This window comes from Bos javanicus, chromosome 26, assembly GCF_032452875.1.
Source record: "Bos javanicus breed banteng chromosome 26, ARS-OSU_banteng_1.0, whole genome shotgun sequence".
NCBI lineage: Eukaryota > Metazoa > Chordata > Mammalia > Artiodactyla > Bovidae > Bos > Bos javanicus.
The window spans coordinates 13,450,232-13,473,438 of NC_083893.1; the positions used below are offsets into that span (position 1 = coordinate 13,450,232).

Genomic DNA, 23,207 nt, shown 5'->3' on the forward strand with positions numbered 1-23,207 from the left:
GTTCGCAAAGATTCGGATACGACTGAGCGACTGAACTGAACTATGGCAGAAAGTGAAGAAGAACTAAAGAGCCTCTTGATGAAAGTGAAAGAGGAGAGTGAAAAGTTGGCTTAAAGCTCAACATTCAGAAAACTAAGATCATGTCATGTGGTCCCATCACTTCATGGCAAATAGATGGGGAAACAGTGGAAACAGTGGCTGACTTTATGTTTTGGGGCTCCAAAATCACTGCAGATGGTGACTGCAGCCATGAAATTAAAAGACACTTACTCCTTGGAAGAAAAGTTATGACCAACCAAGATAGCATATTGAAAAGCAGAGACATTACTTTACCAACAAAGGTCCGTCTAGTCAAGGCTATGGTTTTTCCAGTGGTCATGTATGGATGTGAGAGTTGGACTGTGAAGAAAGCTGAGCGCTGAAGGATTGAACTGTGGTGTTGGAGAAGACTCTTGAGAGTCCCTTGGACTGCAAGGAGATCTAACCAGTCCATTCTGAAGGACATCAGCCATCGGTGTTCTTTGGAAGGAATGATGCTAAAGCTGAAACTCCAGTACTTTGGCCACCTCATGCGAAGAGTTGACTCATTGGAAAAGACTCTGATGCTGGGAGGGATTGGGGGCAGGAGGAGAAGGGGACGACAGAGGATAAGATGGCTGGATGGCTTCACTGACTCGATGGATGTGAGTCTGAGTGAACTCTGGGAGCTGGTGATCGACAGGGAGGCCTGGCGTGCTGCGATTCATGGGGTCGCGAAGAGTCGGACATGACTGACTGAACTGAACTGAACAGAAATTTAGAAATTCTGTATTTTTAAAAAATGACGACTAACATTTCTTTGCGATACCACTTACACTCACTATATGGAAAAATTAATCAGACAATGAAAGTGAAAGTTGCTCAGTCATGTCCAACTCTTTGTGATCCCATGGACTTTACAATCCATAGAATTCTCCAGGCCAGAATACTGGAGTGGGTAGCCTTTCCCTTCTCCAGGGGATCTTCCCAAACCAGGGATCAAACCCAGGTCTCCCGCATTGCAGTTGGATTCTTACTAGCTGAGCCACAAGCGAAGCCTAAGAATACTAAGGTGGGTAGTCTATCCCTTCTCCAGTGGATCTTCTTGATCCAGGAATTGAACCAGGGTCTCCTGTATTGCAGGTGGATTCTTTACCAACTGAGCTTAGTAAAGCCCAGTCCTACAATACCAAGGGTTAATGAAGACAGAGATTTTAAAAACTCCTACACTCTCCTGGTAGTCATGTACATTATAAACAATCTCTTTGGAAAACAATTTGGCTTTATTTTGTAAAGTGAGCATTTGCTGCCTATGACTGAGTGACTGCTCTCATGGGTAGTCCATTCCTACTCCTGCAATATTTTTCAAACCTTTTGTTACCACTCATTTGTGTGTTCTGTGATCAGTTAACTGGAAGTCATAACTAGCATTTTTGTAAACACTGAAGAGGTAAATATCACTTCATTATTTCGTGAAACTTTTGTTTTATATATGTGAGCATGTTTACTGGTTGAATACAGCAATCACCTTTCTTATGCTATGAATAGTGGTCAAAAAGTTCAAACACTTCTCATTTTAAATACTTGCACATATGTACCAGGAGAATGTATACAAATGTTTGTAGCAGTACTTTACAACAAAACTTGGAAACAAATCAAATGACCAGTGGACTTCTAAGTCTGTGGTATACTCACAAGACAACTCTAGAAAACAATAACGACTGCATGAGACTTACAAGCATCACAAGTGAAAAAAGACCTCATAGACTGATACTTTTAGAAAGCTCAAGAACAAGTAAAGATGAACAATGTGCTGCTGAGGAATACCCACATGGTAAGGGATTAATAACTACAAATTAATAGCTAGAGAATAAGAAAATTAGGGAATACAGTTGGTAAGTAGATGAAAGATGGAAGAAAAACGATAGATTCAATACCATTGGTGGTGTACCAGTTCTTCAGGTGGATTCACAGATACTTATCATTATGCAACATAATTCAAATCTATACTTATCGTGTGCATATATAATTATGTAATTTACACATTTACAAAAATGCCCCCATCCATGTAAAACCTCTACCTTCTAACACAATAGTGAGTTGATGTTCCCAAACAAACACTGAATTTGCCAAAAAAAAAAAAAAACAAAACCAGGTTAAGAAGTTAAGACAACACAGGGGAGAGGGGGGGTGGGGAAGATGCTTGTCTGCATGCCAAGGGTCACATGTACCCGTTTAGGTAACCATTTGTTGTTCAGTTGCTAAGGCCTGTCCAACTCTTTGCAGCCCCAGGACTCCAGCATGACAGGCTCCTCTGTCCTCCACTATTTCCTGGAGTTTGCTCAAACTCATGTCCACTGAGTTGGTGATACTATCTAACCATCACATCTTCTGCCGCCACCTTATCCTTTTGCTTCAATTTTTCCCAGCTTCAGGGTCTTTTCCACATGTATGTAACCATAGTTTTAAAGTTTCTTAAGACCAGGGCATAGGGTAGGGAATGATTATGAACAGCTGTATCACTACCTTAGGCGTGAGAGTTAATTATGTGCTTTTCTTGCTTTCACGGCAAAAAGAAAAGAAATCACAATTCATTAAACTTTGTCAGCGATGTGTATACCCAGTATATCCACACTTCGGCCAAGTCAGCATAATATAGACTCAGGATGGGTCCTTTAGTCGTAAACTATTAACTATGGAAAGAGTAATTCATGTAAGCCATACCTCTCAATCATTAATTTAGAATTGGAACAAACTTCCAATGCTTTCCTAATTTTCTTCACATTATCTTGGGGCAACTCATTCATTTCTGAGAAGTGGCTCACAAAAAACAAAACGGCACTTGCGGGGGAGGAAAGAGACAGTGGCAGGGAGAAACCCCCAGGACAAAGGGGTTGTGGAAGCTGAAAACATGGAAAATGTCCACAGTAAGAAGTCCAAAATAACATCCAAAATTGGGGGGAAACTTTCAAAGGTTCTTTTCTGTGCAATAAGGAAATTCAGATTAAGAATCCATTTTTTTATAAAGACATTAAGCAGAACATTCAACTTCAGCAGAACCCACCACAAAGATGGCGGTGGGACGAAGCCCCTACTCCACCCGCAGCCAGAGGCTGTCGCCTCACATTTCCCACAAACCCCTCCGCGCGGCCTGCTGGCCAAAACCTGTCCGGCCTGCCTACCACCACTGCGCACGCGCGGCGCGACGTCACGTGCGCTCCCAGGGCTCAGCGGAGCTGGCGGGAGGGGCCTTGCTAGCTTCCGCCGCCGCGTCGCTTCTGAGCTCGAACGGCGGGTTCTCGGTGCCTCCGCCTTGGCGGGGCAGTCGGGGGTCGCGAGGCCGATCGAGGGATGCGAGGTGGCGCGGCCATGGGACTGCGCCGTGCCCGGTGACAGCAGGGAGCCGAGCGGCCCGGGCCCTGAGCGCGTCTCCTCCGGGGGGCCTCGCCCTCCTGCTCGCGGGGCCGGGGCTCCTGCTGCCGTTGCTGGCGCTGCTGCTGGCTGCGGCGGCGGCCAGAATAATGTCGGGCCGCCGCTGCGCCGGCGGGGGCGCGGCCTGCGCGGGCGCTGCTGCCGAGGTCGTGGAGCCGGCCGCCCGCGAGCTGTTCGAGGCTTGCCGCAACGGGGACGTTGAGCGAGTTAAGAGGCTGGTGACGCCCGAGAAGGTGAACAGCCGCGACACAGCGGGCAGGAAGTCCACCCCGCTCCACTTCGCCGCAGGTAAGCGAGGCCAGCGCCTCCTTGCCTCGCCCCAGACCCCACCTGCGCACCCGGGTTCGCAGGCCCGAATCCAGATACAGTGCTCCTTCCCCCGCCCCCCCCCCGGCCTTTCCCCCTGGGACTTCGGTCCCGCTTCTCTTGATGTCGTCGAATGGGAGGTGAGGAGTCCCCTAGGTTTTAGGGGGTGAATGTGCCACAGTCACTGGAAGTTGTGGGGTTTTTTTTTTTTTGCTTTGTTTTGTTTCGACAATACCTGTACCCACTTCCGGTCTTACTACCCTAAAAGGCCTCTACAGGCTAGAAAGAGTAGGGGACGAAGTAGACCTTGTGATTTTTAAAGGCCAGTTATCTCCCAAACCTATCTTTCTTGCACTTTCCACTATAACTCTTAAAAATCCTTTGTGTTACGTTCTTGAGGCTTTTGTCAAATGCAGGGATGTAATTTAGGAGGATCAGCTTATATGGTCCATTGACACATTAGCATTAATGGGTTTACCTGGGTAGCAGTCATAGGCAAGTTTCTGGAGACGAACTGGAAATAGTCAAGTTTGGAAGAACTGAGGTCTGACTTAAGCTGGGTGCGGGATGCGTGCGGGTAGTCTCTGCCAGACGCAAGTTGGGATGGACAGTAGTATAATGCCACAAAGATGGTGCGGGGACTCTAGCTTGGGTCTAGATTTTAAATTGGAAGTAATCTCGCCTCATCCTGAGATTTAGATCGTTTGAATTACACACATACACATATTTTTATATGTGTTTACTAGGTTCATTTTTGATAGGTGTATTAAATTTAATTGAAGAATATAAAAACTAGAGATGGGACACAGCTTATTTCTATGAAGCATTTATACTTTTCTCTTGGAAGAAGGATTGTGATTGCACTGTGTAATGATGAGCCGAGAAACGTAAGAAAGATTTTCTTGTTCACAAGCATTGCTTTTACGCTTTCAGTGGGAAATGTGTTTGTCTTAACCTGTACCTGATTTAGAATGTAAATATTACTGGAAAGTATGCTTTCTCCATCAATTACAAATTTGTTGGGTTCCCATTGAGGAACTTTTTAAGGGAGAAGGTTTGGAGGACCATTGGTGGGAGAACTAGAAGCAGCCTGTGGGCAGTGGAAGGGGAAGAGAAGAATACTAAAGTCTAATCTCACGTTTAGCTAGTTTTGCCTAAAATTTTGATGATCACCGCTGTCTCTTAACTTGAATTGTCCTGCTTGTCCGTGTAGTCAACATTTAAGCAACTGATTTGGGAAACTGTCATAACCTACTGATACATAATCCAAAGGGTAGTGTTACTCAGATTCTGTTTGCTTGATCTGTGGGATAAAAATAACCAAAGAAGATCTTAGTTGCTACCTTTCAAGAATTTGTTGTATTAATGAGTTCATATCTGAAAATAATAATATTTAGAGACTTAAGGTTATGGATTAGCTTCCTATTGACCTTTTTCCTCCCAACCATCCCACCCTGAGCTCTGTCCCAAGATCAAAGCACTTTTTACCAAACTGAAGTGGAAAACTTTGTGGTTTGTTCACACTGAAATAGAAAACTTATTTTAGGAACCAGTTATGCTTCACAATTTACCCAAATTATCAGGTACAGGTTATAAGATTAAGAATTTGAGGTATAAAAGAAAGTAATAAAAATTACTAATGGTCTATATTAAATCAGAGTTTTAAAGCTCTGCATTTAAACCCAGGTGTATAAAAAACTTTAATTAACTCTGTAAATTTCAATCTGAATTATTACTTAAGATTAATGAGAGAGAACCTTCTTACTCAAATTTTTAAATAAATGCATCCAGCTGCATTTTTTCTTAATATGTGGAGAATATATTTTATGAACTCTCTGTAGTAGTGAGTTATCCGTTATGTTAACATGCACGTCAGCATGTCATTGGAAGTTCAGTGGAGGTGGGATTATGTAACTGCCTGACCGAGCAGTGTCCTGTTTTTGTGCATTACAGGGTAAGCTGTAGGGGAACCTTTTTTTTTTTAAGCCAATTAAAACTTGGACATTTTATGGGAGATGGGTAGGTATGATTTTGTCTTTTTGTTTCAGTTCCAAAGAACAGGAATGAGAGATCGGTGCAAAGGAAAATGAATCACTATAGAACAGTTTAGAGAATTTGGTCTGTCTTTTCATCTAAAATATTTAGTTCATTTAAAGAATAATTGCTAGCCCTAAAGGAGTTAAGTTCTTGTGTCAAATGGAAAAAATAATCAGATAAACAGTAACTTTTCTATTATCAGACTAGATTCCATTTCTTAAATAAGTATGCTTCAAGAAGTCACTGCTAGTCAGAAGTTTCCTCTTCAATCCCCCTGCCACCAGCCCCTTACCTATCCCCTCCCCCCAACACACACACAGAGGTTGTGAATGAGTTTTTTGTGACACATTACAAAACTTGTAGAGGCAAGTTGGTGGTAGGAAAGCTGCAGCTCTAATTTTGCTAGAAGCAGTAACATCCGAAATTCTTGACAGTATAATCCCCTAGAAAACAAGCAGGTTTCAGTAAAGGATATTGCTTCTCTGAACTTGCTTCTGAAAAAATGAAGAGGGCCAGAATCTTTGGGAGAAGGTTATCTTTTTGTCCATCATAGCCAAAGAAAGAAATACACAGCATTCTCAGGAATCTTAGAACAGGAGAACAGAATTCTCTGGCTTGAGAATCTTAAATATTCTTTAAGATGTGCAGAGAATTATTCAATGGGAAAAAAAATGTAAAATAGCATTCAGTTCAAAGAATTCAGGTATAGAGATGGTAGAAAGAGATGATATATATGTGTGTATATAGTTGGAGAAGACAAGTTGAAAAATAACTTGCATTGTTAGAGTTCTAGTTAAACAAAGTAACTTTTGTTTTGTACTTAGTATGTTACTTTTCTGTATTTATGCTACTCAGCCATGTACTTCAGTTGCTACCTTCAATTATGTATAAAGTATGTATATGAATTGCATATAAGGTTTCCCACTCTCCCACACCAAGTGTGAACTAGAGCACCTGGAATTTATTATACAATCAACTTATAGGAAACCTACTTATTCTAGAGGGAAAAGAAGACTAAGGCTAAACAATGTTGCCATCCACATATGTGGAAGAAGTCAAGTACACAAAGTGAGAGGATATGACTTGTGTGGCCTTTGCAGTCAAAGCTAGGGGCTAGTAGGTGAAAGGTTACGCGGAGTCAGACTGCCTTTAACAGTCTACTCAACTGTGGGATTGGCTGGGAGTCTCCTTACAGTGGTTGAATTGGCACCTTTGACAGGTGTGGAAAGGATTTCTGTATAGGAAGGCAGTTGGACTGGTAGGTCAGAATCTGACTTGTATAAGAAAGTGAAATGATTTCTCCAATTGAAGATGTTAATAACGTAGCTGCCCAGGGGCTTCCTTGGTGGCTCAGATGGTAAAGAATCCGCCTACAATGCAGGAGACCCAGGTTTGATCCCTGGGGCGGGAAGATCCTCTGGAGAAGGGAACGGCTACCCACTCCAGAGGAGCCTGGCAGGCTACAGTCCACAGGGTTGTAGACAGTCAGACACACTGAGCAACTGACCCTTTTACTTTCAGCTGCCAAAGATGTAATAGCTTTTGTGATTATCACTGATACCCTTTCCCAAAGTGGTGCTATGGAAGCCCTCCATTAAAGTTTCAAAAGCATTTCCCTCTTTTGGCTGTAGGCCAACATCATAATTATGGGAGATCCACAAAAAGTACCCCCATTTCTTACGTAGGGTTAGAATTACAGACTGTTTTCAGGATCGTTTTTTGCTGTGGAGGATAATTAAATCCTGTATCAGTAGAAAACCCCTGTATCAAAGACCAGTCTATTTAAGACTTCAGAATTTTTTTTTTTTTACTACCAGATCTCTTGTTATAGTATATTATCAAGACTTGAGTTACATCTTTTTCCTCAGCTTTTGGTGGATTTAGAGATAGGCAGTAGACTTCAGTAGCAACCAGTTTGGAGTGCTTGTTTCAATATTTCTGCATTCAGATTGTCAGACTTTCATCACCCCAGAGGCCATGGGATCCTTTCCAAAGTTTCTCCTACTCTGACCAGACTATTTGTCCCAAGTTGAACTAGACAAAGCCTTCTCCTGTATATTCCTCATTCTCAACAAATACATGCAGGAAGTACTTCTTTCTGGATCTTAGTAAAGTTAAGTTATTGGGTGGGTACAAAAGTAATTGTGGTTTTGGGCCATGAAATTTAAATCATCATAACTAGGCTCAAACACATGTCTATTAATAAAAATAGGAACCATTACAATCAACACATTTTTGCCAATGAGAAATAAGTTTATTCCTGTAGTGTAAAAATCCATACTTAGGGTTTTGATGAGCTTTTGGAAAGCATTTTCTGCTTCCTACTGATTGTGGAAGTGTTTTCCCTGCAAAAAGTTGTTGAGATGCTTGAAGAAGTGGTAATCAGTTGGCGAGAGATCAGGTGGATATGGCGGATGAGGCAAAACTTTGTAGCCCAATTCATTCAACTTTTGAAGCGTTGGTTGTGTGAGGTGCGGTCGGATGCTGTCATGGAGAAGAATTGCACCCTTTCTATTGACCAGTGCCGGCTGCAGGCATTGCAGTTTTTGGTGCATCTCATTGATTTGTTGAGCATACTTCCCAGATGTAATGGTTTCAGAAAGCTGTAGTGGATTAGATGGGCAGCAGACCATGAAACAGTGACCATGACTTTTTGGGGGGGTACAAGTTTGGCTTTGGGAAGTGCTTTGGACCTGCTTCTCAGTCCAGTCACTGAGCTGGTCATTTCTGGTTTTTATATAAAATCCCACTTTTTCAGTCTGATTGAGAAATGGTTCTTTGTTTTTGAGTAGAATAAGAGAAGAAAACTCCTCACAATGATGGGTTGTTTTTTTCTTTTTTATTTGCAGTCAGCTCATGAGGCACCCACTTTTTTTTTTCATCTTTCCGATTTGCTTCAAATACCAAACAACCGTAGAGTGATTGACGTTGAGTTGTTTGGCAGCTTCTTGTGTAGTTGTAAAAGGATCAGCTTCGATGATTGCTCTTACTTGGTCGTTGTCAACTTCTGATGGCTGGCCACTGCGCTCCTCATCTTCAAGGCCCTGGTCTCAGCAAAACTTCTTGAACCACCACTGCACTGTAGTTCTTGGGCCGAAGGCACTGTTGATGTTTTGAGTTGTCCCCACTGCTTTATGACCCAAACCCGTGTTGAACTTGAATAAAAAAATTACTCAAATTATTTTTTTGTCTAACATCATTTCTATAGTCTAAAGTAAATATAAAATAACCAGCAAGTAGTAAGTCATTAGCAAAAAAACATAAAAGAAGAAATGTGCATTAAAACAATGTATAACATAACCACATTTATTTAAGAATATATTCCACTATCCAATGGCAAAAATCAACAATGTAAAACTGCAATTAATTTGAACCAATCTAATAATAGTAAGTGAGAAGTATAAAATGATAGCCTTTAAAAAATCTGACAAGAGTCCTGGCTGTGTAAGTCAAGCTGAAGGCTGCTTGATTAAACATTCCCATCTTCTGGATCGCAGGAGCCTTCTCTCTTTCATGGCATTTGTTGATATTTTCTGTTTTTTAATGTTTCCTTCTGACAAAGCTCTGTGTGATGCCTTGGGTTGGCAACACATACTGTCATTGCATATTGGACCAGCTGCATCATCAGTGGCTCATTCTATCTTCAGGCTGTAAAAAGGGGGAAATGGGGGCTCTCAATGAAACTTCCTAAGAGTCTAAGTTGGTTTCTCTGTAGCAACTTCCAGTGCTTCACAACTTTTTGGAAACCATTTAGATGAAAGCATGTTTCCAGTATAGCAGGAAAATATGATACTGTTAACAGTAGTCATGGTTGGCAAGACAGTTCCTGGACTGCAGAAACTGATGGCATCTGGATGGTAATGAAACAAAAGGGAAATTGAATAGACTACTTTCTTAGTTGTCACAAATCATTAACTTCATATTTTCTGTGGAGGTTGTTTGCTTACTGTTCCAGCCAAAGTATCAGCTATACACTAAATAAATGTTTATCAAGTCCTCCTATATAACCAGTACTAGCCTTGTCCAGTGAACAGAAATGAACAGGACATCTTGCCGGCCATTTTATTGATCAGCAAATTTAGTTTCCAAGTAAGCCTGTTTGGTTTCACTGTCGGGGCTGTATAGTGTATTCAAACTCAGTGTATGATTTCATCAGGATTTTCATGTTTGAAGATGAGTGCTATTACATAATTGTAAAATAAAATCACAGTGTATCCTGAGCAGCCAGAACCACTGACTGTAGGCTTCTGATTCCTTTGTAAAGAGATCCTTAGGATAATGGAGCTGGGTATCGATTCTAAGGATATGCGTATTCATGTTTTACCTGGCCAGTGAGAGCATGATCAGAACATACTTTGCAAAACTGTTTTTTCTTCAAAAAATGAGTACATAACAGAAATGCTTTGAATTATTCTTGAGACTGTAAGAATGGGGATTGTGTCAGGGATTAGCTCTTAGAGTTTGGGGAGCCACTTAAATCCAGAGATTTCACCAAACTTCCAAAAGTAGATTTTAAAATTTGAAATAGCTCCCTACTGACCCCTTCTGAATAATTCCTTTCATGTCAGGAAGTGACTTCCAACACTCTAAATCTCAGACTCTTTATCTATTCTCAGAATATCAGCATGACCTCTATATACATATTGTAGTCCTTACACTGTGATTGGAAAACATGCTGATCTCTCTCAGTCTCCAAATGGGTTTCAGACCTCTTAAGGGCTAGGAAATCATGTTGATACAGTTGTTGAGGTGAAAGTCCTCATCCGTGTCTTGGACTGTTGGTAATTATGTAGATAAAATCACCTTAACCCTTTCTCCTCATATCTCCTCCCTAGCTAAACTTCAATTTCAGTATTTAATCAAACACATCAGTATTGATTCTCTCGTTAACTCTGGTTAGAAACAACCGTCTTCTTTTCTCAGTGGTATTTTAACAAAAGGCTAGTCTTGACCTTTGTTCAGCTTGATCACTAATCCTTTGTAACAGATAGCTTCCTGACACTATCACATAAAACAACTAGATGTTCTGCTATAGCTATTTCTGTGCCCACTTCACACCCCTTTTTTGGGAAGTTACTCTGTGAGTCACCGTTTTGACTACTTCAGACAACATTACCACTGAAGAAATAGTGATCCTTCTCAAGGTCCTTGAGTACACCAAGTAACTTTGCACAGAAAGAGATACCTTTACTAACTTTTCTTTATTCTGATTCTTTTTCTCTTACTCTCCAACTGAAGTCTTTAATAAAAGCTTTTCTTCCAGGTGGATGCTGCATGACCGAAATAGCAGATTTCGGCAGATTGGGGCAGCTGGGGGCGGCTCACTTGGGAGGACAGTGTGATCAGCAGTGCCCAGGCTGTGATAAGGAATATTTGGGTCAGAGACCTTTCTTCCTGGAAACTTTCCCTCTTGGCTTTTGCAGTGCTAGTCTTTCTAAGTTTACTTCTCAGTCTCCTTTCCTCGTACCATGATGTATTTTTTCAGCAAATATAAACAATTTTTTTTTGTTGCTGTGTGCCAGGCAGTGTGCAGGACACTGGGGAAGTAGGGATGGATTAACATAGACGTTGACCCTCCTGTTATGGAGTTCAGGAGATTGGTACTGAACAGTAATTATATGTTTTAATAAGTACCAGAGGATACTGCTGTGAATAGCAAAGACGAAAACCCCTGTGTATTTTCTGGAGCTTGAGTTCTAATGGAGGAGAGGGGGAAACCAACTGAATTGATAGTATGACTGTGCAGAATGGACCGCTTTAGATAGAATGATCAGGGATGGCCTCTTTAAGGTGGAGACATTAGACAGTGAATAGAAATGCAAAGAACAAGGGAGGAGGAGGCCAAGCAGACAGGCAGCATGTACTAAAGTAAGGCTGGCACACTTGATGAACTGAAAGAAAGGGAATCATGGTTCAGAAAGGGAAAAGGGGTTTGAAATGAGGTTAGAGAAGTAGGTAATGGCCAATTCAGGCAGCAGCCTTGTAGGCCATGGTAGCATGATTGAATTTTATTCTAAGAGTGTCAGTGAGAAGCCAATGAATTACTTTAAATGGGGGTATGATATGAGGATTGTTTTTAAAAGATCGCTGGGGACATGAAAATTTGAGGCCCAATTAAGGAGACTTTTGCAGTGGTTCAGGCTGGAGACAGTGGCCGGGGGCGGGGGTGGGTGGGTGGTGGTTGGGCAGTGTCAGTGGAATGAAAAGAAGTTAGGGAACGTGTTGAGTTTGAGATGCCTTTGAAATACCCAGGTGGAGATATGTCTAGTAAACATTCTGGAATTTAGGTGAAAAATCTAGACTGGAGATTTCAATTTGCAGGTCATGTATCTAAAGTGAAAGTGAAGTCGCTCTGTCGTGTCCGACTCTTAGCGACCCCATGGACTACAGCCCACCAGGCCCTCCAGCCATGGGATTTTCCAGGCAAGAGTACTGGAGTGGGGTGCCATTGCCTTCATGTATCTAGGTGGTATTTAAAGCCATAGGAGAAGATGAGGGGAAAAGAGGGAAGAGAACTGAGTCTTGAGGAACCCCAGCATTTAAAAATCAGGTGGAATAAGCAAGAAGCCCCTAAGGAGGTAGGACATGTCCGAAACTTGACATATCTCATCTGCTGCCACATTCCTGTCTCAGTTGATGCTAACCCCACTCCTCCATTCCTTAGTCCAAAAACCTTGGAGTCAGCCGTGACTCCTCCCTTGCCCCTACCTTCTCTTAACCTCCTCACCCTCTCACCCTTACCCACATCCAATCTGAGAGCAAACTATGGTGGCTTTACCTTCAGAGTGCCCAGAATCTGCCACTTAATACTCTGACAGGTGCCACCACATTATGTCCAAACTACCATGATCTTTCATTGGTTTCTAACCTGAACCCCCTTAAATCTTGTCTCAACCCAACAGCCAGAAGGTACTTTGCAGATACGTCATGTCATGTAATTTACCAACTCAGAATCCTACGATGACACTCCCTTCTTCCTCACAGTAAAAAAGCCAGAATTCTTACAGTGAATTCTGTAATCCTCAAGCCTCTGTGGCTGGTCCTCGTTACTTCTAACCTCACCTCCTATTTTGCTACCCCTTTCTCATTCAGCTCCATTTATTCTAGCCTTCTGACTGTCGGTCAGTAGGGCTAGTTCTCTCTCCTTCAAGTCTTGGGTCAGATGTCACCATCTCAGCAAGGCCTGTGGTGACCTCACTGTTCTACTTGATGACCCCCTCCATATACACACTCTGACCCCCCCTCCTTTTTTTTTTTTTTTTGCTGGATCTTCGTTGCTACTCGGGCCTTTCTCTAGTTGTGATACTCAGGCTTCTTTTTTTTTCAGGCTTCTTATTGCGGTGACTGTTTGCAGAGCACGGGCTCCAGGGCCCTTGGGCTCCAGTAGTTGCAGCTTCTGTGCTCTAGAGCACAGGCTCAATGGTTGTGGCACATGGGCTTAGTTGCTCCACAGCATGTGGGACCTTCTGGATCAGGGATTGACTTGTGTCTTCTGCACTGACAGTCTGATTCTTTACCACTGAGCCACAAGGGAATCCCTGATCACTTCTTATTCTCCTCTTTTTCTAATTACATTCTAACATACTTACTTTGTGCATTTATTGTTCATCTCCACCACCTCCATGGAAGTTCCTCAAAGGCAGATATTTGGTCTGTTCTGTGCACTAGTACGGAGAAGGCAATGGCACCCCACTCCAGCACTCTTGCCTGGAAAATCCCAAGGACAGAGGAGCCTGGTGGGCTGCAGTCCATGGGGTCGCTAAGAGTCAGACACAACTGAGCGACTTCACTTTCTCTTTTCACTTTCATGCATTGGAGAAGGAAATGGCAACCCGCTCCTGTGTTCTTGCCTGGAGAATCCCAGGGATGGGGGAGCCTGGTGGGCTGCTGTCTATGGGGTCGCACAGAATCGGACACGACTGAAGCGACTTAGCAGCAGCAGCAGTACACTAGTAAGTCAGAGGCACCCCAAAAAATGTCATCACATGGTTGATTCCCTGATCATTTGGTTTCTTTTTTTGTTTAAGTCTTGATTGAATTTGTCCCAATATTGTTTTTGTTTTTCATTTTGTTTTTGTTTGGCTTCAAGGCTTGTGGGATCTAAGCTCCCCAACCAGGGATCAAACTTGCACCCCCTGCATTGGAAAGTGAAGTTTTAACCACTGGACTACCAGGGAAATCCCTCCCTGATCGTTTGTTAAATGAACAGATGAGGCAAGAAAACCAGAAAGGTGTGATGTCATGGAAACTCAGAGATACTTTTCACAAGAGAGGGATTAGTCATTTGTCGAGTCAGTTGCCAAATGTTGCTGAGAGATCTAGTCAAATGAGAACAGACATGTGTCCTTTGGGTTTGGCAACATGGAGGTTGTAGGTGGCCTCGATGAAAGCAGTCATAAAGAAGAAGCCAGACTGCATTTGGAAGAGGAGTAAATGTGAAATAGAGAATTGGGGACAGTCTGTAGGGTTTCCCTGGTGGTTCAGATGGTAAAGCATCTGCCTACAATGCGGGAGACCTGGGTTCGATCCTTGGGTCGGGAAGATCCCCTGGAGAAGGAAATGGCAACTCACTCCAGTACTCTTGCCTGGAAAATCCCACGGATGGAGGAGCCTGGTAGGCTACAGTCCATGGTGTCCCAAAGAGTTGGATACAACTGAGCGACTTCACTTTCACTTTCCTAGAGGTTTGAATATTCAGGGAGCAGAGAAATGGACATGTGAATTCAAGGAGAATATTTTTAATAAAAAGGAACATGAAGAACATGTTTACATACTGTTGGGAATGATCTGGTGGAGAGGGAGAGATTGATGTGGATGGCAATAGCCTGAGAAGGTGAGAAAGGACTTGAGAAGGTGAGAAAGTGTAAGATGAGAAGGGATTGATCTTTGCTAAGAAACATACTTCTTTCAACAGAACAGAAAACTAGCGCCCTCTAGTCAGCTTCATTTCCTTGCCTGGCTTTGAACACCATCTTTAAGGTCAAGACTTCAAAGTGTCAGTTGTTAGTTGATACTAATTTCCTTAGTTAGAAATACACAGAACCTTCTACTTATTGGACATTTGTTCCTCAAACAGATGTCCAAAAGTATTTAAGCATTTCCAAAACCAAATAATCTTATCTTAGGAAACATCCTGTTTTCCTTTATATTTTGGATATCCGATTGTCATCTTCTTTCCCCAAATTAAAGAAGTTGCAAGATACTGTCAGTTTTCTCTTCTCTTTAGTTACTCCTGGCAACATTGTATGTAGTAGGAAAAGATTAGAAACAACCAACTATTCATGAGAAAGAAACTAGTTTAATTTTGATTGTTGTTCAGTCACCCAGCCATGTCCAATACTTTGCAACACCAGGCCTCCCTGTCCCTCAGCATCGCCTGAAATTTGCCCAAGCTCATGTCCATTGCATCGGTGATGCCATCCAGCCAGCCATCTCATCCTCTGATGCCCTCTTATCTTTCCGCCCTCAATCTTTCCCAGCATCAGGGACTTTTCCAATGAGTCAGCTGTTCCCATCAGATGACCAAAATACTGGAGTTTGAGGTTTAACATCAGTCCTTCCAGCGAGTATTCAGGGTTGATTTCCCTTAAGATTGGTTTTATCTCCTTGCTGTCCAAGGGACTCTGAGTAGTCTTCTCCAGCACCAAAGTTGGAAGGATCAATTATTTGGCACTCTGCCTTCCTTACTATTCAACTCCCATAACCATATGTGACCACTGGGAAGACCATAGCCTTGACTGTCCAGCCCTTTGTTGGCAGAGTAACGTCTCTGCTTTTCAGCACACTGTCTAGGTTTGTCATAGCTTTCCTGCCAAGAGGCAAACGTCTTCTGATTTCATGGCTGCAGTCACCATCCACAGCTCAAGATAAGGAAATCTGTCACTGCTTCCACCTCTTTCCCCCTCTATTTGCCATGAAGTAATGGGACCAGATGCCATGATCTTAGTTCTTTTAATATTTAATTTTAAGCCGACTCTTTCACTCTCCTCCTTCACCCTCATCAAGAGGCTCTTTAGTTCCTCTTCGCTTTCTGCCATTAGAGTGGTATCATCCACATATCTGATGTTGTTGATGTTTCTCCCGCCTATCTTGATAGCTTGTAACTCATCCAGCCTGGCATTTCACATGATGTGTTCAGCATATCGATTAAACAGAGCGACAGCAGACAGCTCTGTCATACTCCTTTTTCGATTTTGAACCAGTCATGTTCCATATAGGGTTCTAACTGTTGCTTCTTGACTCACATACAGGTTTCTCAGGAGACAGGTGAGATGGTCTGGTATTCCTATCTCTTTAAGAGCTTTTCACAGTTTATTACAATCCACACAGTCAAAGGCTTTGGCGCAGTCGATGAAATAGAGGTAGATGTTGGTCTGGAAATTGCCTAGCTTTCTCTGTAATCTAGTGAATGTTGGCAATTTGATCTCTGGTTCCTCTTCCTTTTCTAAACCCAGCGTGGATATCTGGAAGTTCTTGGTTTGCATAATGCTGAAGCCTAGCATGCAAGAGTTTAAGCATGACCTTGCTAACATGGGAGATGAGTGCAATTGTCTGATGGTGAGTGCATTCTTTGGTACTGCCCTTTTACGGGAATTAGGATGAAGATTGACCTTTTCCAATCCTGTGGCCACTGCTGGGTCTTCCAGCAGTGGAGGTAATGAATAGATTCAAGGGATTAGAACTTGTAAGTAGTGTGGCTGAAGAACTATGGATGGAGGTCCGTAATGCTGTACAGGAGGCAGCAAGCAAAACCATCCCAAAGAAAAAGATAAGCAAAAAGGCAAAGTGGCTATCTGAGGAGGCCTTGCAGATAGCTGAAGAGAAGAGGAAAAAACAAGGGAGAAAGAGAAAGGTATATCCAACTAAACGCAGATTTCCAAAGAACAGCATGGGGAGACAAGAGGGCCTTCTTCAATGAACAGTGTATACAACTAAAGGAAAACAACAGAAGAAGAAAGACTAGAGAGCTCGTCAGGAAAATGGGGGATACCAAGGGAACGTTTTACCCAAAGATGGGCAAAGTAAAGGACAGAAACGGTAGAGACCTAGTAGATGCTGAAGAGATGGAAAGAATACGTGGAAGAACTGCACAAAAAAGATATAAATGAACCAGATACTATGATGGTGTGGTCAGCCACCCAGAGCAAGACATTCTGGACAGTGCAGTCGAGTGGGCCTTAAGAAGCACTGCTGTTAATAAAGCTAATGGATGCGACGGAATTCCAGCAGAACTCTTCAAAACCCTAAAGGATGATGCCGTCAAGGTGTTGCATTCAATCTGTCAGCAGACCTGGAAGAAGATTCATGAGAAAGGAACTAGTTTTAAAATTGATTGGTTTTTTTTTTTGTTCAGTTGCCCAGTCACGGTCTTTGCGACCCCATGGACTGCAGCACGCCAGGCTTTCCTGTCCCTCACCATCTCCCAGTTTGCCCAAGTTCATGTCCATTGCATTGGTGATGCCCTGCTGCTGCTGCTGCTAAGTCACTTCAGTAGTGTCCAACTCTGTGCGACCCCATGGACGGCAGCCCACGTGGCTCCCCCGTCCCTGGGATTCTCCAGGCAAAAACACGAGTGGGTTGCCATTTCCTTCTCCAATGCATGAAAGTGAAAAGTGAAAGTGAAGTCGCTCAGTTGTGTCCAACTCTTAGCAACCCCATGGACTGCAGCCTACCAGGCTCCTCCATCCATGGGATTTTCCAGGCAAGAGTGCTGGAGTGGGGTGCCATTGCTTTCTCCGGTGATGCCCTAAAACTAGTTTAATTTTGATACTTGCAATCAGTAAAATGTGTGGCCATCGGAGTTGATTTGTAGGATATTATTAGCTTTTTTAAAAGGCAGATGCAAAACAAGGTTTTAAAATATATTTATTAGGCAATTTGCTTGTCTTCAGTGACCATTCATATTTTACAGCGGTGTTTTTCATACTATTTCTTTGAGATGCCTCTGAAGTAGAGGAATAATTTCGTTTGGGTCTTTGTAAAGGAGAAGAAGGCAGATTCTTCTGAATAGTACTTTAAATTGAATTCAGTTAATTTGCAACTCTGTGAGTGCCAGCTGTGTACCAGGCATTGGGTATTTTTGCAACAAACAAGACACATACTGGGATTTTATATAAGATTTCATTAGAAGTGTTAACTCAGAAAGGCTTATGCACCTCCATATTCACTGCAGCATTTTTTCTTTTCTTCCTATTTTTTAAAATTGAAGTATAGTTAATTTATAGTGTTGTGCTAGTTTCTGGTGTACTGCACAGTGATTTGGTTTTGTGTGTATGTGTATAAATTCTTTTTCATAGTTTTTCCATTATAATTTATTACAAGACATTGAATATAGTCCCTGTGCTATATAATAGGTCCCTGATAATTATCTATTTTATAAATATTAGTTTGTATCTGCTAACCCCAAGCTCCTAATTTACTGATCCCTCAATTCCCTTTTGGTAACCATACATTGTTTTCTTTGTGAGTCTGTTTCTGTCTTGTAAATAAGTTCATGTGTATCATATTTTTGTTGTTCTATCGCTAAATTGTGTCCAGTTCTTGCAACCCCAGTGAACTGTGTAGCACTCCAGACTCCTCTGTCTTCCACTGTCATACCATGTTTTAGATAGACGTGATACCTGATATTTGTCTTATCCATTCCTCTGTCCATGGACATTTAAGTTGCTTCCATGTCTTGGCTATTGTAAATAGTGCCGTTGCAACATTAGTTACAAAAGCTGAGACATGGGGACAAAACCTAAGTGCCTGTCAAGGTGTGAATGGAGAAAGAAATTGCGGTCTATATACACGATGGAATATAACTCAGCTGGGAAAACTGATACCTTGCCATTTGCAATAGCACGGGTAGACTTTCAGCTGTTAAGCTATGTGAAGTGAAGGCCTGGGGATGCAATACACAGCATGAAGACTGTAGTCAGTGATACTGCATTATATACTTGAAAGTTGCTAAGAGAGGAGATCTCATCACAAGGAAAAATACCTATATGTGGTGGTAATGTTAACTATATCTGTTGTGTTCATTTTACAGTATGTACATAAAAAAGGAAATGGCAACCCACTGCAGTACTCTTGCCTGGAGAATTCCATGGACAGAGGAGCCTGGTGGGCTGCTGTCCATGGGGTTGCACAGAGTTGGACATGACTGAAGCGACTTAGTATGCATGCATGCATGCAGTATATACAGATCATATCATTATGTTATACACCTGAAACTAATAAAACCTTATATGTTAATTATGTCTCAGTTTTTTTCCTAGGCAAAAAAAGATTTCCTTTAAATCTATTGCCTGAAAGCAGCTTGAGAAACACTATAGTCTGTGGGACAAAATCCAGATACCACCTTAGTGTGGCTTAAAAGACTCTTCCTTTTTTGACTTCTGCCTGCTTGGGCATTCTGTGTCCTAGCTACTGTGAGTGATTTGCTCTTTCACACTTGTGTACATTTTGTTTCTTCTGCTTGAATTGCCATGCTCTTTCCTTGTTTAGCTTCTTCCCACTCCCCCTTTTCTCCTAACCTCTCTTCCCTTCTCACCTTTCTTCTCTCTTCATTCTCCTAGTGATCTCTTCATTTTTAATGTAAGCCTTCAGCTCAGGTGTCATCACTGGACTCTTCTCTGGGGTTGTCCTTCCTGTTCTCTGCTTTCCACTAATTTAGATAGTCTCTTCTTTGAGCTCTAGTAGCATTTTATATATACCTCTTTTATGAGTTACAATATACTGAAATTATTAGTTCTAACTGTTTTTCCACATCGTAAACCGTAAGCTCTTTGAGGATAGGAGATCAGTCCTGAGTATTCATTGGAAGGACTGATGTTGAAGCTGAAACTCCAATACTTTGGCCACCTGATGCGGAGAGCTGACTCATTGGAAAAGACTCTAATGCTGGGAAAGATTGAGGGCAGGAGAAGGGGACGACAGAGGATGAGATGGTTGGATGGCATCACCGACTCTATGGACATGGGTTTGGGTGGACTCTGGGAGTTGGTGATGGACAGGGAGGTCTGGCGTGCTGCGGTTCATTGGGTTGCAAAGAGTCAGACACATCTGAGCGACTGAACTGAGGATAGGAAGAATCAGAGATTGAGAATAGGGGGAATCAAAGATACCCATGTCTCTGACATAGAGCTTAGCAAAATTTAGATAAACAAAACAGTTTATCTCTACAGTCATCTAACTCTTCCCTCAGCTACAGCCAGGCCAGTCCCAGATGTACCCCTTGGAAAGATTATATGTTTTTGCTTTCTCTTTCAACTCCATTTTGGTCTTATAGTCTTGATGGTTGTAAGAATATTCTGGTAAAATTTCAGATGAGTGAAACGGTCTTCTCTCTCTCTCCCCCAATACTCATATATTCTTCCCATCTGCTTTAACATATATCTGAAGTCCTTGTCCTTTAACAATTAATTGTAAAAAGATTTTAGGTGCTATTGTATGTAAGAGATTGAAACTCATTGGTACTAAACCTGTAAACCAATATAAATGAGCTGTCAGACTTCTTTGGGTTTGTTTGTTCCGGGGGGAAGTCGCGTGGGTTTTTAAAGGAGGCCTCTTATAGGCAGAGTTGCTTGTGTTGCGCAAGTGGCAGACTAGGCGCTCCTTCGAAGATAACCTCATGTCACACTTTTGCCAGGTATCGCCTCTCTTTGTCTTCAGTACAAACTTTCTGTTGCTTTCTCATGGTCCCCCAATTCAGTAGAAACGTTTTATGAGATGGGATGTGGGAAAGGGAGTCTAGCAAGAGTTGGTTAGTATATACTCTGAATACTTGAAAATGTATGCATATAAAATATGCAGAACTCGTTATTTGCAGTTAGGGATGCTATTGTAGAGTGGTAAACATTTGAACTTCAGGCTTTCAGTCATTAATTACATAACCTTCCTCTGAAGTTAGTAATAGTACTGCCTAATGAATACTACCTTTGTACTTCCTTTGAGTACTACCTTTGGCTTTCTCATTAAGATTAGTTAGTGATGTATTTCATCAATGAATTTTTGTATCTGTTAATGTTTTGCATCCAAAAACACTTTAGTATGATGTGTATTTATTGCTTCTATCTTGATATATTTTCTTTGGAGAACTTAAATGTGGATAATTTATTTTCTTCTAGGTTTTGGTCGGAAAGATGTAGTTGAATATTTGCTTCAGAATGGCGCGAACGTCCAAGCTCGTGATGATGGGGGGCTTATCCCTCTTCATAATGCCTGCTCTTTTGGTCATGCTGAAGTGGTCAACCTCCTTTTGCGACATGGTGCAGACCCAAATGCTCGTGATAATTGGAATTATACTCCTCTCCATGAAGCTGCAATTAAAGGAAAGATTGATGTCTGCATTGGTAAGACTGTTTACATTCCAGAATTTTTCAGAAATAGTTTGTAACTATTCTGAATCTAAATTGAGTTTATTTGTTAACGTGATCAAATTTTGCCAGACTGAATTTAAATATTTAAGAACATTTAATGATGAACCTAGTCACTGTTTACTGAGTATCTTTTTGAATGTGGTACTGTGCTTAAAATTTTTAGATGATGGAGTAGTACAGAATTTCTCTTCTTTGGAAATGTGGATTCTCTTGAGACTGATACCCACAAAGAACCAGATGACAGCATGGTGGAAGTGAACAGAGAGTGTTAGAGGATAATAGTGCAGTGCGTGGGCTAGAGTTGAGTCACTCCTTTATCAGTCTTCCTCGGAAGTACTGGGGAGAAAGGTTCAAAAGGGAAGGGTATTGACTACTTTCTAAGGAGCTTTGAATTCCAGATGAAGGAGCTTTATATTATTGTGTGAATAGTGTGGAATCATTGATAACTTAAGGAGGGGACAATGTGATGAGAGCAGTATATTTAGAAAGTGATTTGGTAGAGGGCTGAGTGGAAAGCATGACATTAGGAAGACTAGTTAGGAAGCTGTAGAATAATGCAAATGAAGAATGATGAAGGCATGAACTAGGATGGTTGTAGGAGAGTAGAAATGGCAGCGTAAGTAAAGAAGTGTTTGGAGAAAAAATTGTCTGTCATGTAGGATACTTTAATGAAATAGGATTTGCCTAACAGGTTAATCACTGACAGAAAGTTACATGTGAGAAGGCTGCTTATTTCAGAATAGTCATTAACCCAGTATTGACTTTTCTGAGCCTAAAGAGTCAGAAATTTCAGACTCTGCTACCTTCTATGTCCTGATGCAAAACAGGGACATTTTAAATCCTTGAGACAGACAGAAAGCCAGTTCTGTGCACTAGGAAAGGTCTAGGGAACCTATTTTGTTCTCTCTCCCCTCCAACCCAACCTCAAATCACTTTATACGGAAGTCATGAACTTAGTTTGAATTAGGTTAGGTAATTTATAAAGATAAGAAAAAGATGACCTAGTAACATCTGTCCAGTTCTCCTTTTCTATGTGTTATGTTTTTTTGTTTGCTTTTATCTTTTGTGTTATCTGTCCTCTGCTCAGAATCCTTTTCTGTTATGTGAGTTTCAGGCCTATTAATACTTAGTTTTAATAATACAGAGTTTTTCAAATACAGTTATGTATCTGCACTGTCTAGTCTGGGCTTCCTGGGTGGCACTAGGGGAAAAGAACCTGCTTGCGGGTGCAGAAGACATAAGAGATGCAGGTTTGATCCCTGGGTCGCAAAGATCCCCTGGAGGAGGGCGTGGCAACACACTCCAGTATTCCTGCCTGGAGAATCCCGTGAACAGAGGCGCGTGGAGGGCTATAGTCCATAAGGTTGCGAAGAGTCAGACATGATTGGGTGACTTAGCACATACGTACACACGTCCGGTGTGGTAGTTGAAATCTTGTAATGTGGCTAGGTCAAATTGAGATGTACTAAAAGGGGAAAATACATACCAGATTTCAAAGACTTTGTATGAATAAAAGGAATACAAAGTTACCTCAATTTTGTATGGACTGCAGTATTAATGTACATATTGAAATAGCAATATTTGGGGTATATTGGCTTAAATAAGACATGTTAAAATTATCCTCTTTTTGTTTTTATAATCTGGATGCTAAAAAATTTTAAATTACATATGTGGCTCACGTTTTTTTTCTGTTGGACATTACTGTTAGAGATAGTACAGTGGAATGCACAGGAGCTGAGCTTCCCTTTCTGTGTGTATTCGCCTGTCTTTCCCCAGCTTTTTTTTATAGAGTGTGCTGGAGTATCTTTATATAATCAAATAACATGTACAGAGTGTAGCACAGCTCTTCTCTTTTTAACATGTTTTGAGTTATAATGTGGAAAGTTTTGATTGGGGATTCATTAACCCTCAGAGTAGTTTTCTCTTATCCTCCCTCCCTTCCTCTCTTCCTTCCTTTCTCTCTCCTTTTCTTCCTTTCTTCTTTCTCAAATTCCACAAATCCCTATTCTTGGGCTATTCATAGCTTTAGAAGTTTCATTTTTGTTATTATGA

The 23,207-nt window shown here is 41.7% G+C and overlaps 1 protein-coding gene across 2 annotated transcripts in view; it reads left to right on the forward strand.

Moving 5' to 3' along the window:
* The first annotated feature begins 3,235 nt into the window (after window positions 1-3,235).
* The window catches only part of TNKS2 (tankyrase 2), a 65,325-nt gene continuing 45,353 nt past the window's right edge, over window positions 3,236-23,207 (forward strand). For both annotated transcript variants that reach the window (XM_061402790.1, XM_061402791.1), the window contains exons 1-2: window positions 3,236-3,738; window positions 20,904-21,128. In XM_061402790.1, the coding sequence (XP_061258774.1) occupies window positions 3,540-3,738; window positions 20,904-21,128 (424 nt within the window). In that variant the 5' untranslated portion in view covers window positions 3,236-3,539. The remainder of the gene's footprint in view (window positions 3,739-20,903; window positions 21,129-23,207) is intronic.